This window comes from Fonticula alba, assembly GCF_000388065.1.
Source record: "Fonticula alba strain ATCC 38817 unplaced genomic scaffold supercont2.1, whole genome shotgun sequence".
NCBI lineage: Eukaryota > Rotosphaerida > Fonticulaceae > Fonticula > Fonticula alba.
In genome coordinates this window covers 3,994,715-4,009,898 of record NW_009242971.1, presented here as the reverse complement: position 1 = coordinate 4,009,898, position 15,184 = coordinate 3,994,715, and the positions used below count along the sequence as shown (strand labels likewise).

General features: G+C 65.4%; 2 protein-coding genes across 2 annotated transcripts; one reads left to right on the top strand and one right to left on the bottom strand.

Moving 5' to 3' along the window:
• Positions 1-1,282: 1,282 nt before the first annotated feature.
• On the top strand, positions 1,283-2,251 carry H696_00849 (hypothetical protein; the record flags this gene model as incomplete). Its single annotated transcript, XM_009494734.1, has 1 exon — positions 1,283-2,251. One exon carries the CDS (start codon positions 1,283-1,285, stop codon positions 2,249-2,251), a length of 969 nt encoding a protein of 322 aa, XP_009493009.1.
• A 595-nt stretch (positions 2,252-2,846) lies between these two features.
• Positions 2,847-14,640, bottom strand: H696_00848 (hypothetical protein; the record flags this gene model as incomplete). Its single annotated transcript, XM_009494733.1, has 12 exons — positions 2,847-7,027; positions 7,171-7,326; positions 7,555-8,706; positions 8,836-9,109; positions 9,288-9,464; positions 9,602-9,883; positions 10,056-11,048; positions 11,261-11,507; positions 11,641-13,193; positions 13,278-13,437; positions 13,553-13,616; positions 13,875-14,640. 12 exons carry the CDS (start codon positions 14,638-14,640, stop codon positions 2,847-2,849), a joined length of 10,005 nt encoding a protein of 3,334 aa, XP_009493008.1.
• Positions 14,641-15,184: the final 544 nt, after the last annotated feature.

Genomic DNA, 15,184 nt, shown 5'->3' with positions numbered 1-15,184 from the left:
GGGGGGGGGGGGGGGGGGGGGGGGGGGGGGGGGGGGGGGGGGGGGGGGGGGGGGGGGGGGGAGACGGCCGCCTCCGGTCATCCTGTCCCTGGTGATGGATTAAGAAGTGCGCCCCTCGGCGGGGGGGTGAGGGCAGGATGCGCCAGCCGCCCGGGGGTGGCTGGGTGAGTCAGGCCAGGCCGCGCCCCTCTGCCCACACGCCGGGGTCAACATATCTCCGGGGATGGCTGTGGCCCGAGGACAGGCGCCGGACCCGGGAGAAAGGATTCCTCCAACGATAGAGTTCGGGAAAGCATGGATTCCTCGCGGTTTTAGGCCTGGCCGGTCCCAAAGTTCCAGTACCCCTTTCGGGATGAATGCCCCCCCCCCCCCACACACACACACATACACATACACACATTCCAAGTATGGGCAGCATGAAGGCACATTAGCTGGGTAGGATGTGTAAAAGCCTGAAATTGGGGCGGAAAGACCAAGAGCGCTGATGGTGCCTCGCGAGCAGCTGCCGGCTTTTGGAGGCCACACCCCGCCGTGCAAGAACGGAACAGGCAGCCCCAGACAAGACCCGGGGCTCTTGTGGGTAAAGTTACTGCTCTCCACGTCACATTCCGGAACCCACAACCTCTCAGCTGTGGCGTATATCACACGACGGAATCACGGGACACAATCGCATGGTGCCGCGCACCCCGCCATCCGGCCTGCCAGCCATCTCCCCCCCCTCCCCCCCCTGGCCGCTCCGGCCGCGACCCGCCAGCATGGCGCCCGGGGTGTGCCCGTGAATCTGCACATCCGAGAGAAGGAGACCCGGCACTCGGGCGTGCTCCGCGGACGGGGCCCGGCCAGGTGGACCGCGTCAGCACGGGAGGGGGGGGGGGGGGGGGGGGGCCGGTCCAGCGCGCAGACGGGCGCCAGTGTCGAAGAACACCCATACGCGCCGCGGCAGGAGGATTGGTACGCGTGTGCCCTGGTGCACCGGGTGTGGGTGTGCGCGCATGGGGGGCCCTTGCTTCTGGAGTATGTGCACGCGGAGATCTCAAACCGGGGCATGCCGGCGGTTGGGTTTCCTCACGGGCACCCCCACACCTCTCCCTCCCATTCGCCTCCCTCCCCGAGGCTTCTCTCTCCCCTCTCCTCCCGCACGCACGCACGCACGCACGCACGCACACACACACCGGGTCGCCCATCCGCACCACTGCCGTCCGGCGCTCAGTACCCCCTTCCCGTCTTTTTATTTCCCTCCCTCTCTCTCTCTCTCGGGACCTCCCCCCTCCTCGTCTGAGCCATGTCCACCCTCAGCACGCCCCTCTCCGTGGCCAGCCGCCTGCGCTTCGCCCTGTACGCCAACATCGGCCTCCGGGGGTCGGTGCGCACGCTGGCCTACCAGGATGCGCTGAAGCTTGGCGCCTCTTCCGAGGGGCGCGAAATCATCGAGCGCCTGGAGGAGGTGTCTCTGCGCATTGACCGGGCCCTCTTCGAGTTCGAGCGCTCGCCAAACAAGTACCCCGGGCCTTTCCAGCAGAAGATGAAGCGCCTGCAGGACATGTACTCCGAGCTGACGCCGGATGATCTGGGCTTCTACACCCTGACGCTCAAGGAGCCGCGCAGCCTGACCATCGGCCATCCGCTTCTCCGCCAGCGCAGCCTCCCGGTGGATACGACCTTCTACCAGTCGGAGGACATGGTGCGTGCGGTGCACGCCATGAAATTCAAGCTCGACTACGACATGGAGGACTTCCACTTGACCGCCATCTCGGCCGTGCAGGTGGGCATGCCGATTCGGTGCTTCCACATCAACTATCACAACAGCCGCCAGAACCTGGAGCTCCCGGTCTTCCACGAGCGCCTGATCAAGCCCCTGTCCCTGAAGGAGACCGGGCCCCTGGGCGGCGGCCCCTCTGCCTCCTCCCGGCGGACCTCCATCACTCCGCGCAATTCCCCGGCTCGCATCGAGCCGGTCTTCCTGCTGAACCCCACCGTCACGCCGACCTCCCTGACGCATGTCACCTACAACATTGAGGGCTGCCTCTCGGTTCCCGGCATGGCGGCCATGGTGGCCCGGCCGGATGCCGTGCGTCTGGACGCCGTCAACTTGGACCTGGTCCCGGTGTCGGCCACCCTGACGGGTCTCCCCGCGGCGGTTGTGTGCCACGAGATCGACCATATGGATGGCATTCTCTTCACCGACCGCGCGGCCCTGCCCACCATGCGTACAATGGAGAACATCCTCAACCCGATGCCCTCGAAGTTCTAAATCCGCCCAGGGTGGAGTCTCGCCTGGCCTGGTGGTGTTGCCATGTTTGCTGAAGCGCCGTGTTCCTCTCCTCCTGTTCGCCCCTCCCCTGTCCCACGCGCCTTGCCATCCCTTCCCCCTCCTGTTTGCAGACATGCTCCAGCACCTGGTGATACTCCCCCCCCCCCCCTCCCATAGGGCGAGGATCGCATTTGCCTCGCTCTCTTTCCCCCTTTGTCTCCTGAAAGGCAGACCCTGTCATCCGGCCAGGCGCACATGAATCCCCTCATACACACGTCCTCGCGACTCTCTCTCTCTCTCTCTCTCTCCTTCTGACCATAACCTTGTGGGGTCACAATCGCCTGCATATCCTTTCGGTCGCTGCTCATGTGCCTCCACAAACAAGGACGGCGGTCAAGTTGACACACAGACACACTGTCAAGGAGAGGGAACTATATTGGTGAAAATTGAGCGGAGGGAGAGAGGGAGGAAGATAAATACTATACACAAGGACAAAGGGAACACCCCAAGGGAAGGGGAGGGGAGGGGGGGGGGGGGGGGGGGGGGGGGGGGGGATCCCATTTTCTAAGGAGAAGGAGCGGGCAAAAGACGCCACTCAGGCAGCCGGCTTGTCGCCCTGAGACAAGGAAGAAGCCGGCTGAGGGGGGGGAATCAGGTCTGGGAACCAATGTTGGATGACATTCTGGACGTCAGTGATGCGGATGGGCTTGCTGAGGAAGTCGTCCATGCCGGCGGCGAAGCACTGCTCCTTTTCGCTGGGCATCGCCGACGCGGTCAGGGCAATGATGGTCGGCCGGCGCTCCGGAGCCATGAGCTTGGATTCCGGCGCCCGGATCATGCGCGTCGCGTCCAGCCCATTCATCACCGGCATCTGGACATCCATCAGGATCAGGCTGAAGGATCGCTGCGCCAGGACATCCAGCGCTGCCTTGCCATTGGCGGCCGAGGTCACATCATGGAACCCCAGCAGGCCGAGCATCTTCCGAATGACCAGCGAGTTGACCGGATTGTCCTCCACCACCAAGATCGACAGGGACCCGGGCGAGGCGGGCACCGAGGAGCTGGCGCCGGTCGCCGCAGCGGCCACACCGGGCCCTGTGCCGGAGCCCGCAATGGCGGTGGCGACGACACTGGCAACGGCCGGCACCGGCGAGTCGTCGCACCCTTGGCAGGCATCGGACACCAGCGCCGCCGGGGGGGACTCACTGGCTGACACCGACTCGCTGCTGGCAGGAATGACCACCGCATCCGGGCCAGCCTGGCCGATGGGCCCCTCGCCGCCGAGAGACGGCCGGACCCCTCCATCGAAGATCAAGTCCGACAGGGACTCCGTCCGGTCGAAGTGCTGTGTCGGCAGCGGGGACGCCGGATCAATCAGCGACGAGAGCTCATACTCCTCGGCCGTCAGGCGCTGTGTCGGGATGATGAAGTAGAAGACCGACCCGTGGCGCAGGGTCGACTCGACCCAAATCCGGCCGCCCATCAGCTTGACCGAGCTCTCGCAAATGCTCAGCCCAAGCCCCGTGCCAGCGTGGCTGTAGGTGATGTCCGACGGGTCGACCAGCGGGGCCGGGATCAGCGAGGCCTGGCTGGCCGGGGCTCCCGCCCCCTCGGGGCCGGCATCCACAGGAGCCCCCGCCCCGGTGTCATGGGCAGCGACACCGGCGACATCGGCCCCGGCGCCGCCATCGCCGGTGGCCGATTCCATGGCCGCCGCTTCGGCCGGGGTGTAGTCACTTTGGCGGACCTGCGTGAAGGGGGCAAAGATGCTGGTCAAACAGGACTCCGGAATGCCGCACCCGGTATCCCGGACACTGAATAGCAGCTCCAGACCGCTGGGCGTGGCCGAGTGCACGGCCACCCCGAGGGTGATGGTGCCGGCCTTGGTGAATTTGTTGGCATTGCTCCCGAGGTTGACCAGGACCTGCCGCAGACAGGGGAGATCTTCCAGGATGACCGGCGGCACATCCGCACCGATGGACACCAGGATGGTATTGCCACCCTGGTCGGCATGCACCCGCAGCAATGTGGCCACATGGTTCAGGAGGTCGCTCACCCGGAAGCGCACCCGGTTCAGCTGGACCAGACCCGCCTCGATGCGACTGTGATCCAGGATGTCATTGATCAGGCCCAGCAGCGAGGAGGCCTGCAGTTGGATCATGTCGACGTAGCTCTTTTGCACGGGATTCAAGTCCAGGGACTCCAAAAGCTGCGCCAAACCGAGCACCGCATTCATGGGGGTCCGGATGTCGTGGCTGATGTTGGCCAAATACCGGGTCTTGAAGAGGGAATTCTGCAGCGCATGGGACTTGGCCGATTGGAGTTCCTCCTCCAGGCGGGTGCGTTCCACCGCGCCGTCCTGCAGCCGCGAGCGAAGGGCCTCAATTTCGCGGTCCTTCTCCTCCAGCTGCCGGGCCTGGCGCTGGACACGCTCCTGCAACTCGGACAGCGAGAGGGCATTGCGGATGGCCACCGCCGCGTGGCCACACAGGAAGGACGCCAAGCGGAAGTGCTCGGCCCGGAAGGCCATCCCCGGGTGATTGAGCTCCAGATACACGAGCCCCAGCAGCCGCCGGGAAGCCAGCAGCGGCACACAAATGACCGAGGACACCTGGTGACGCTGGACATACCGGTCCATGGCCAGCGGACTCTCGGCCAGGATGTCCGAGAACCAAATGCTCTCCTGGGTGCAGCGCACGTAGTTGACCACCGAGCTGGCGGCCACCCGGCGAAAGTCCGCCAAGCGTGGGCGATCATACGTCCGCGACACCCCGGGGCCCTGGGTGACCAGGAGCTCCACCAGAAGCTGGGCACCACGCTCCAACAGGACAACCCCCTTCTGCGCATGGGTCTGGGCCAGGAGGGCATCCATCAGCAGGGTCAGCAGTCGGCCGGAGTCCTGCTCCTCGGCGAAGCTCATGGCGGTTTGAAAGTGCAGGGACATGTCCAGCGGCTGGAGCATGGCCGGGGCCGAGATCCCACCAACCGGGGCACCTGGCTCACAGGCCGCCACCGTCGAGAAGTCAGCCTCCCGGGACATGCCCCCGGGGAGCGATGGACTGGCCGTGGCCGACAGGGGCACCCCGGTGTCGAAGGCCGCGGGCGTGGGCTGGTCGATCTTCGCCGAGGCGGCAGCCGCCGCCGCTAGCGAGGAGGGGGCCGACGCCACCCGGTGCAGCGGAAGCAACGACACCATGCCATCCGAGAGAGATGCCCGCCGAGCACCAAGCAATGAGGCGCCCCCCCCGCCGACCGGGCTGGAGGCTGCCTCGCTGCGATTGATCCCAGGGTCCTGGAGGATGTCCCGGCCGCCCGAGGGAGGTGGCAAGGGTGGCGCCGGGGGAGGCGGCCTCAGCGGCGAAGGCGGCGAAGCAAGAGGCACCTGCGCTCGCGGAGGGGCCGGCATCCGGGGGAACACCAACTCCGGCCGAGGCGGCGAGGGGGAGGGCGTGGTGTAGGGCGAAGTGTCTGACAGGTGAATGGCCGGGCGGCTGCGGTGCTCCGGAGCCGGCGGTGTGGTGGAGGCATCCCCGGCCACGGCAGAAAGGGCCGCGGTGGGGGCCGCGTCCGGATGGAGGAGCTTGGAACCCAGGCCACTGCTGGGGCCGGCCTGGGCGTGGCGCTGTGAGGGGAAGGAAAAACGCTGGACATTCGGGTCATAGAAGAGCAACTCGGCCACCTCGGCAATGGGGTTTCCCACCAATCCGCAAACCGCCGAATCCAACAGCAGGCTGATCCCCGGGTCCACCTCCAGGAGGTGCGCCAGGGAGAAGTCCTCCGCCGAAAAGGCCTCGGGCGGGGGCGAGGCGTCCGACGTCGGCCCCATGGGAGGGGGAATCGGCGAGATTGGCGGGACAATGGACGCGGCCGTTGGGGCCGGGGCGGCCGGCGCCACTGGCGAGCCCGGCACCCGGTCAAACGATGCCAGCCCCTCTGGCAGCAAGGGGCGCACCGTGCGGAAGGACCGAAGGGCCATGTCATCCTCCGGGTAAGTAGGCGGCGAGTCCAGCGGCGAGGAGGCCCCCCCCCCGGAGGCGGGTGGGCAAATTCCCGACAGCATGGGGCTCCCATTGCCAGGGGTGCCAGCAAGGGCCATGGCAGCAACGGCAGCCGTCAAGGGGGGGACCCCCTCGTGCGTGGTCATGGCACTGGCCGCGGCGGCCGTTTGTGCACTGAAGGTGGACATCATGTCTTGGATGCCCAGACGCCCATCCGCGGGAAGAGGCGGCGATGGCTGCCGGGGGAAGTCCTGCGGGCGGCTGCGCGGCCGGGCCACCCGCCAGGCTTGGTGATCTCCCAGGCCCGCGGCCGGCACCGGGAAGTTGACCGATGGACGACTGAGAGCAAAGTCCGGCGAGTCGGCCAGTTGATCGCCGGGCTGGGCCAAGTGCACCGGCCGGACGAAGAGACTGCCACTGTTCTCCGGCGCCAGGAGCGGCCAATGGTGCGGCGAGTAGAAGGAAAACTGCCGCCGAGGATGATTCGGCGGGAGGAGGCGCCGGCACCGGCGCCTGAAGGAGCCACTCCGCAGGCCGGACGGCGGGCTGCCCGGCGGCACGACGCTCCCACCCGGCGGCGGTGACCGCGGGGAGAGCTGGCCAAAGCTGCCAAAGGGGTTGTTGGTGGCAGCCGCGGGGTGATGCGGTGACGGCCCGGCCAGCCCCGAGCCACCCAGCGAAGAGTCGCCAAAGAGAACCGAGTCGGACTCCGGGATGAAGGACTCGTACTGGGCCCGCACATGTCGGGCACACCCGACGGCACCCCAGTTGGAGTAGTCTGAGTGCATGTCGACCCGCCAGAGCAGGAGAGGAGAATGCATGGGAGACCGTGTCAGTTCCAAGGATGCCCATGTGCTGGGGGGGAGGGGGAGGGGGGAATGCAGAAGAGGAAGGCAAGCCAAACACCCCCAAAGTACGCACACTGGATGCAGCTCAGGATGGCCTGCGATAGGAGCGGGGTGTTGATCTGTTCCTGCCGGGCCAGCAGCGAGCACACGCGTTGACACACCAAGCCCGCGAAGAAGGGGTTGATGTCTCGTGCGTGGGCGAGAGCCTTGATGTACGTGTCCAGAGGGCCTGTGTAGGGGGGCAGGAGGGAAGGGATAGAGGGGGAGAGGGAGAGGGAGAGGGAGAGGGAGAGGGAGAGGGAGAAGGAGAGAGGCACGCGTGTGTACCGGCATCATCGTCATCATTTTCCCCCCATCGAAAGGTCAGAGAGACCGAACAACGGGCGAGGGTCGGGGGGGCGAAGGGAGAAAAAGGGGATGCACATGAGGCGGGGATGCACACGAGGCAAGGACGCACACTGCCCGGAAAGGCGCAAGCCCTCGGCCTCCACCATGAGGTAGAGGGACAAAAAGTAGCCATTAGTCAGGGAGAGGGTCCGGATGACCTCCGTATACCAAGCGATGTTGGCCTGGAAGAGGCGCGCCTCCTCCGAGCCGGCCGCGACCAGGCCCCGCTCGACGATCTCCACCATGTACTGCGCCGCGAAGACACAGACGCACGTCCCGGACAGGGTCATCGACCGGAAGATGATCACCGACCGCAGGGAATCCATGTGCCGGCGCCAGTGGCGGTAATCGTCGAACAGCAGCGCCGCCACCAGACACAGGAAGAGCCGCGTCATAACCAAGTCCGAGGTGCGCAGGGCCGAGGGGAGGGTAGCCTGCCTGGACAAATCGTCAATGGTATTGGTCAGGCTGGGGTTGCTACCGGCGAGGTGGTCCAACCCGGTGCCCCAGAAGCCGGACGACGACCCCGGCGGCGAAGGGGACCCGGAGGACGACGACCCGGGCGGAGAGACCGACCCAAAGCCGGAGGAGATCGAGGCCGAGGCCGAGGCCGAGGCCGATCCCGGGACGGGACCCGCCGAGGGGCCGGGGCTGGGACCGGGGCCAGGAGCCGAGGGAGGCACCAGCCCCACACCCAGCGTCAGGCCTTCGAAGGGAGCCGTGCAGGAATCGGCCGATGCCGACAGCTTTGACACCGGCAACTCCGTTGACACGGGCAGCGGCTGAACCAGGAACATGTTGTAGATGGCCTGCCACTGGGGAGAGTATGCTGCAGGGACCACCGAGCCGGCCGGATCATCGGGCAGACTGCCGGTGGGACTGGCTGGATCGGAAGAAGGGAGCCGGACACTCGGCCGGGGAGAGCGAGCCGGGCTTGCCCGACCGGCGGCGGCTGTGGTCCCGGCCTCGGAGGCCGCCATCGATTTGAAAGACAGCTCCCAGGCAACGGCTTCGGTCGGGCCGCCAGGCACACTGCTGATACCATCTGAGGACCCCGGGCGACTGGGATTGCTGCCCCAATCGGCATCATCCTCCGAGTCGCCGCCTGGGCTGGAAAAGAAGGAATCGAAGAAAACCGGCAAATAGTCCACCGCCGTGGTGGACCCGGTCAGCGTGTGGAGGAACTCGAAGTACTCGATGAAAACGCGCTGACTGGCACGGGCTGCTCAAAAAAGACACCGCGCTAATGGTCAATATCTGGACATGGCCGGGGGGGAGGGGGGGGGGGGCAAAGGCGAACAAAGGGCACCGGCGAGCGAAGGGGAGGGAAAGGGGGAGGGGGGGCGCGTACGCAGGAGGAGGATCATGTCATCCATGCGGAAAATCAGGTCCAACACCTCGGACAACGAGCGCCCGAGCAGTACCGAGTCGCATATGAGGAAGGTCATTGCGCCAAAGAGGAAGGGCACGTCCTCGTGATCGCGCGCCATCTCCGCCGCCAGGCCCAAGTAGTAGATGCCCATGTGCGGCGACCCGCGACGCCAACTGATACACGAACCAAAAGTCATGAAGGTGCGCGAGCTAACCAGCGAGTTGTCGAACTGATTGGCCAGGACAACCGCGGACTGGTATTGCCGCGTGGTCGCGCATGGAGCGAGGAGGGGTGGGGTGGGGGAGGAGCAAGATAAAGATGCCCCATGTCAACAAAGACAAAGGGAAAAGCGGAGGGGGGCGAGGGAACGAGAGAGAAAGAGAGAGAAAGAAGACAGGAGGTCCACCAAACGCAAAAGTAGGCTTGCGCACCCGGCCCAACTCGAAGGGACACGTCCGGGACTTGAAGGTCGTCAGCCGGATGCCGAAGAGGACGTAGCCGAAGGCGGAGAACTCGCAATTCCCGAAGACGATGCTTGTTTCGACCATCTTCAAGACAGTCAACTTCAGCAGATACGACATGTTGGAGCTGAAGAGGGAGAGGTATAGCTGGTGGCGAAGAGAGCACGGGCAGGAGGGGGAGGAGGAAAGAGTCAGAGGCAGGACACGCCAGGAGGCCCAGAGCAGAGGGGGCGGCCCCAGGCAGCGAGGCAGGAATGAGGGGGCGCATGTGAAGCAGGACGCACATGGAAGAGCACCTCCATCAGCAGCAGATGGTAGGGGCTGGTCATTCGGGGGAGATGCAGAAGCGACTGGGGCCCGCCGACAAACCCGATCAGCCGATCAACATGCAGGGCTCGAACACGCATCAGCTGGAACAGGGTGTCCGGCGATTCGATGGCCGCGCCGCGCAGCAAGAACTGCTGCGGAATGCCACACTGCAGCAGGGTCGATGAGCAAACCTCCAGGATCTCGTCCACACGATCAAGGCGCCCGAGCAGGAAGGCTTGGGAAGAAACAACGGCGATCTAGGTGCGAAGCGGAGGCGCACACACGCACACACACACACACACACACGCACACACACACACACACATGGACCGACGAAACACACGGAGGTCAGCAGGCAGCCCGGCATGTGCCAATTCGATGCATACCCAAGGAAGGGAAAAGGGGAAAGAAAAAGCAAGCTCAACGTACTCGGTCCAGGTCTGAGCGCACATGCTCGCGGAGCGTCTGCTGCAGGTGCAGGGCCTCGTCCGTGAGGGACATCTGCGAGAAGAGATTCGCCGCATCCAGGTGGATGTTATACGACACCCGGTAGAAGTGCGGGCCCCAGCGTTGGGTCGGGGCCGAAGGAAGCAGCCCAAGCCCACACCGTAGCAGGCTGCCCGCCAGTTGGAGATCCATCCGGCCGATGGCCTCGCCAGCGTATTGGTGCAGGATGTGCGCCAGCTGCATGGCCACCAATGGGCAGGCCACCTGCGGCGTCCGAGCCAGAGCCAAAATGCGCAGGACCTGCGGCACGACCGCTGGTGCCTGGCGGTTCAGGGCAAAGCGCAACACCAGGCGATGGTTGATGATGTAACGCGCTCGCCGGTCCAGAACCAGCGGCGCGGCGGCCAGCACTCCCGGGGCCAGTCGCCAGCCGCTGCTGGTCGAGTGCAGCACCCCGGGGCTGGTGCGCGCTTGGAGGGTCGGTCGCTCGGCGAAAATCAACCCCACATCGATGGCCGGCTGCAAAATGTCCAGGTGGCACATGGAAGAAAGCCCCGTCAGGACGCTCACTTGTCCCAGGTGGAAGGGAACACTGAGGAAGGAACACATGTAGAGCAACTCCACGGTTGGCTTTGGCATCAGTCGCAGTAAGGACACGATGGCGGTGGTGTATCGCTCGTCCTCCTGGGATGGAGCCGTGCCCGGGGCCGGGGCTGGGGCCGGGGCCGGGGCCGGGGCCGGGGCCGGGGCCGGGGTCGGAGTAGAGCCGGCTTCCGGCGGCACTGGAGCCGGAGAGGGGGCACCTGACCCGGGTTCAGTATTATGGAGCTTCGCAAAGAGGGGGCACGATGCAAGCTGCTCGCGGTTCAGGTGCCAGGCTTTGGTGGCCATGTCGGGCTTGATGACACCACAGGACCACAGGCATCGGAGCTGCAGCTGTAGCAGCCGATGGTTGTTGGAGCTTTGGACAAGAAGCTAGCGAGCGGAGAAGGGGGGGGGGGGGGGGGTGAGAAGGTGACTGGAGTTCAGACGTGGGGGGGGGGGGGGGGGATGGAGTCACGGAGATATCAGCGACACGGTCAGACGATCAAGCATAGATGGCGATATTGGGACGGAGACAGGACATCACACGCTTGGAAGCATGCGCATGTGAGGGGAGAAGAGGGAGGTGGCAAAATAAAACACACCCGTTCGGCCAGATACTCAGCATCGGCAGGATCGAATCTCATGACGCTCGACAGATGCGCCGACAATGCCGCCTGCGAAATGGGCTGAGTGGCGATCTGCAGGACAAGTGGCGGCAGGTTGGCGCCTGGATGAACATCAGCCGCGGCGCCAGTGCCAAGACTGGCGGCCTCCTTGGCAGGGTCCAGCCACACGGGGTTGTTGGCTTCAGAAGAGGAGGCGGTCACGATGAAGGTCACCCAGTTGAAGCTACAACAGAGGGGGGGGAAGGGAGGGAAGAAAGAGAAAGAGAAGGCGAAGGAGACAGAGGAAAGCAGAAGTCGGTTAGAGAAACTGAATGGAGGAGAGCGAAGGTGGTGTTGGGGGGGGGGGAGCCACGCACAGCTGCATGCGAACGGAGGAATGAACAAAGCACCGGGTTGCGGTGTCGGCCAGATGGAAGTCATCAAAGGCGATGACCACCGGCAGCTCGGCTGTGACGATGGCTCGCAGGAGTCGCGACAAACACCGGCCAAAGGCAATCGGTGATTGCGAGGCGGCGGACAGCAAATGGGAGAAGGGACTGGACGTGGACACACCGGCCAGAAGCGGCGGTGTCCCGGTCAGCGCAGGGCAGGCAGCACCATTCGGCAGGATGGCCATGTCGGCCAGCGTCAGCGTGCAGAAGGGACACGTCTTCCCATCGCAGCAGGCCTTCCCCTGGTCACTGCGCTTCATGAACATCAGCGAGCAGTGTGTCGTCGTGCAGGGGATGGAGTACTCCGGCGCGGCGAAGAGAAACTCCGGACACTGGCACACCACGTGCGACTGGGTGGACAGGGCCTCGGGCGTGAAGTCGACCGGCTCGTCGCCCATGCCCGGGGGTTTGGAAGGGGAGGCTGGCCCCCCGGGCCTGGGAGGCCCGGAGTCCGGGGCCGCGGGCGAGCCAGACGTCGGGGGAGCCGGCCCCGGGGTGCCCGGCCGACTGCCAGAGTCCCGGTCGCCGGACAGGGCGTTGCCAATTTGCAAGATCCGATCCAGCATGGGAATATGCCGGCTGAGGAATTGCACATCGGAGGACAACATCAGCGATAGGCGCAGGCTGAGCTGGGACAGCTCCTCCGTCGGACGGTGGAGGAACTCCGAGAGGATGCCATTGATGGCGCTGAGCAGCGGGCCAAAGGGCTGCCCGCCGGTGTCCGTGCACAGGCTAACCGCGCGCAGGTAGGACGTGGGCGTGTAGCGTCGGGTGAGCTCCCGCAAGATCGAGGACTTGCCGGACCCGGGCGGGCCGTGGATCAGGACCGACCGGCATTCCGCAGGCCGAGGAGTCTCCTCCGACCGGAGGAAGACCGAGGCCAGGATCGGCTCGAGCGTGGCCCAGCCAAGCAGCGGCGAGGGAAGGATCAGATGCTGGGGGAAGTCACTTTGGCGAAGCTGCATATCATGCACGTAGCCATCCTTCTTGACCATGCACTGGGCGGTGAACAGATCCGCCAGTAGACCCATTGATGAGAGATACCGATTGGTGGGATGCCAACGAGACAGGGTCTCCACGATGGCAGCCAGCGTCGGTGGCACGAGCGGGCTCAGGCTGAGGATGGGACAGGGGGACTGGTCCATGCGGAGCTTGATCCACAGGAGACAGACGGATGCCTCGGACAGGGAGGCCGGCAGCCGGGGCGGGACGAAGGCCAAGCAACCGCTCAGCATGTTGAAAAAGACCAGCCCCAGGGCAAAGAGATCGGCCTGGAAGTTGACTGGCGCCCCGAGGCGGAGCACCTGCTCCGGGGCGATGTACGGCAGGGCATGCTCGGCCGTGCGCCAGGCCGTGGGGATGATGTTCCCGGACTTTGTGATGAAGGAGGCATTCTCGAAGCCAATGAGCCGGACCACCGGGGTTCCATCGTTGCAGGCCACCAGAATGTTGTCGGGACAGAGGGAGAGATGTGTGATCTGGCAGTCGAGGGGGGAGGGGCGAGTGAGAAGGTCAGAGGAAGCTGGCTAGGGGGCCGAGGGGGAGGCAATGCATGCACGAACCCGCTCCAGGTGCAGGGCCACGATGCAGGTTGTGATGGCCACCGAGAGGGAGAGAAACTGCGAGGTGAGGAGCCGATGCTTGCGAATGACCGACGTCAAAGACTGCCACCGAGAGGTGGCCGGCGGCACGGCGAAAAGTAACGCAGGCGACACGGGATCGCTATTGCCCCGGGGGAGAGGAGAGGGGGGGTGTCAGAAAGGAAGGACGGGGAGGGGGGGGGGGCGAGGGAGGAGACGAGAAGAGCATGGTGCACGATGAAGAGAGGGGTGGGTACCGGAGAATGCCGAGCACTGGCGGGTGGATGTCGCGCTCGGAGGTATAAGAGAGGATGGAGGACTCTGGAGGGGGGAGGGAGGGGGAGACGGGGAGATGGAGACAAAGATAAACAGAGGGGGACAAGGAGATGCAAAAAGAGACGAAGCGAGACAAGAAAAGGGACGAAGCGAGACAAGAAAAGGGACGAAGCGAGACAAGAGAAGAGACGAAGCGAGGCAAAAAAAAAGAGATGGAGCGAGGCAAAAAGGACAGAGGGAAGATGCAGAGCAAAAGTCAGAACAGGGGAAGCCAGTCAGATGGAGGGCAGACAGGGGACGCACCGTGCTCCAGTTGCGCGAGGGCCAGCTGGTGCGGAGTGTCGGCCGACACAGGGAAGAGGCGAATCAGGAAAGGCTGCGCCAGGGCAGCCGGGCTGACTGCGTCCACGTCGCCCGGCGCTACGGAGTAGCCCTGCGCCCCGCCGCGGATGCCGGAGCAATGCAACAGCAGCGAGGACCGAGTGGCAGCAACAACATACAGATCGTCCCCCCGCTCGGGGGCTGGGCCAAGGGTGGATGTCGGCCAGCTGGCTTCAATGAGTGCGCTGATCTGGGCATCGGTCTGTAGGCTAGGCCGAGTGTCGACGGTCACCCGCCGACAGGCGGACCGCTCGGCCGACTCCGGCAAGGAAAAGGGGAAAAGGTCCGAGGCAATGGTCGACGGACTGAGCCGGGGCTGCTGAGCAGGGGGAGACGATTCGGACTGCTGGGAATGCCTATGCTGGTGAGGGGGCCGACCGGGGGGAAGATATGGCCGCCGGGGGAGAACCGACTCACAAGAGGTCGAGCCGGCCAGCGGCTGATCTGCCCAGCCAAGGGGAGTGTTGGCAGGGGCGGTGGTGGTGGTGGTAGTGGTGGCTGTGGCGGCCGTAGCTGGGGCATTCACCGGGAGGGGGCCCCCAGTCTGGCCATCGAGGATTGTCGCTGCTGCTGCTGCTGCTGCTGCTACTGCCGTCGCCGCCGCCGCCTCCGGGCGGAGAGGCCGGCCGCGCTGAGTGGCAAGGTTGGCAATCTCAGCTGGCCGCCGGGGCACGTTGGACCCAGGCATCGACTAAGGGCGTGCTCAGGGGAAGAAATGTGGGGATTAAGGGGGGGAGGGGGGGGAGGGGGGATGGAGAAGGGGAAAGGAAAGTGCGCTCAGTTGGCGTAGCGAGAAGGCATTGTTCGGGCACGGACGGGGGCCAGAGAAGGGATGAGGCGCGGGAAGCGGAAAGTGAACCGGGCCGCGAAGGGGGGGGCGACGAGCTCGGGGATGTCCTCATCCTCGGCACCGGCGAAGATCCCGGAGAGCCAGCAGGGGGGGCAGGGGCAGGGGGATGACGGGAGGGGGAGGGAGAAGGAGGGGAAGATGGCCAGTGGATCTAAGCACGCTCGACACCTCTCTCGGGGGAAGGGGGGGGGGAGGGGGTGGGGGCCTCTTGGGGCCAACCAGCCGCAGGGTAGGGTCACCGAAAAAGAGTGCCCGCGTTGCCACCACGCCGGCGCCGAAGGGCGGGGGCAGGGTGCGCTGGGAGTACGTCAGGCATGGAGACTGAGGTATGACGCGCACTCATTCACGCCTCTCCCGCTCGCTCACCTTCACCACGGGGGGG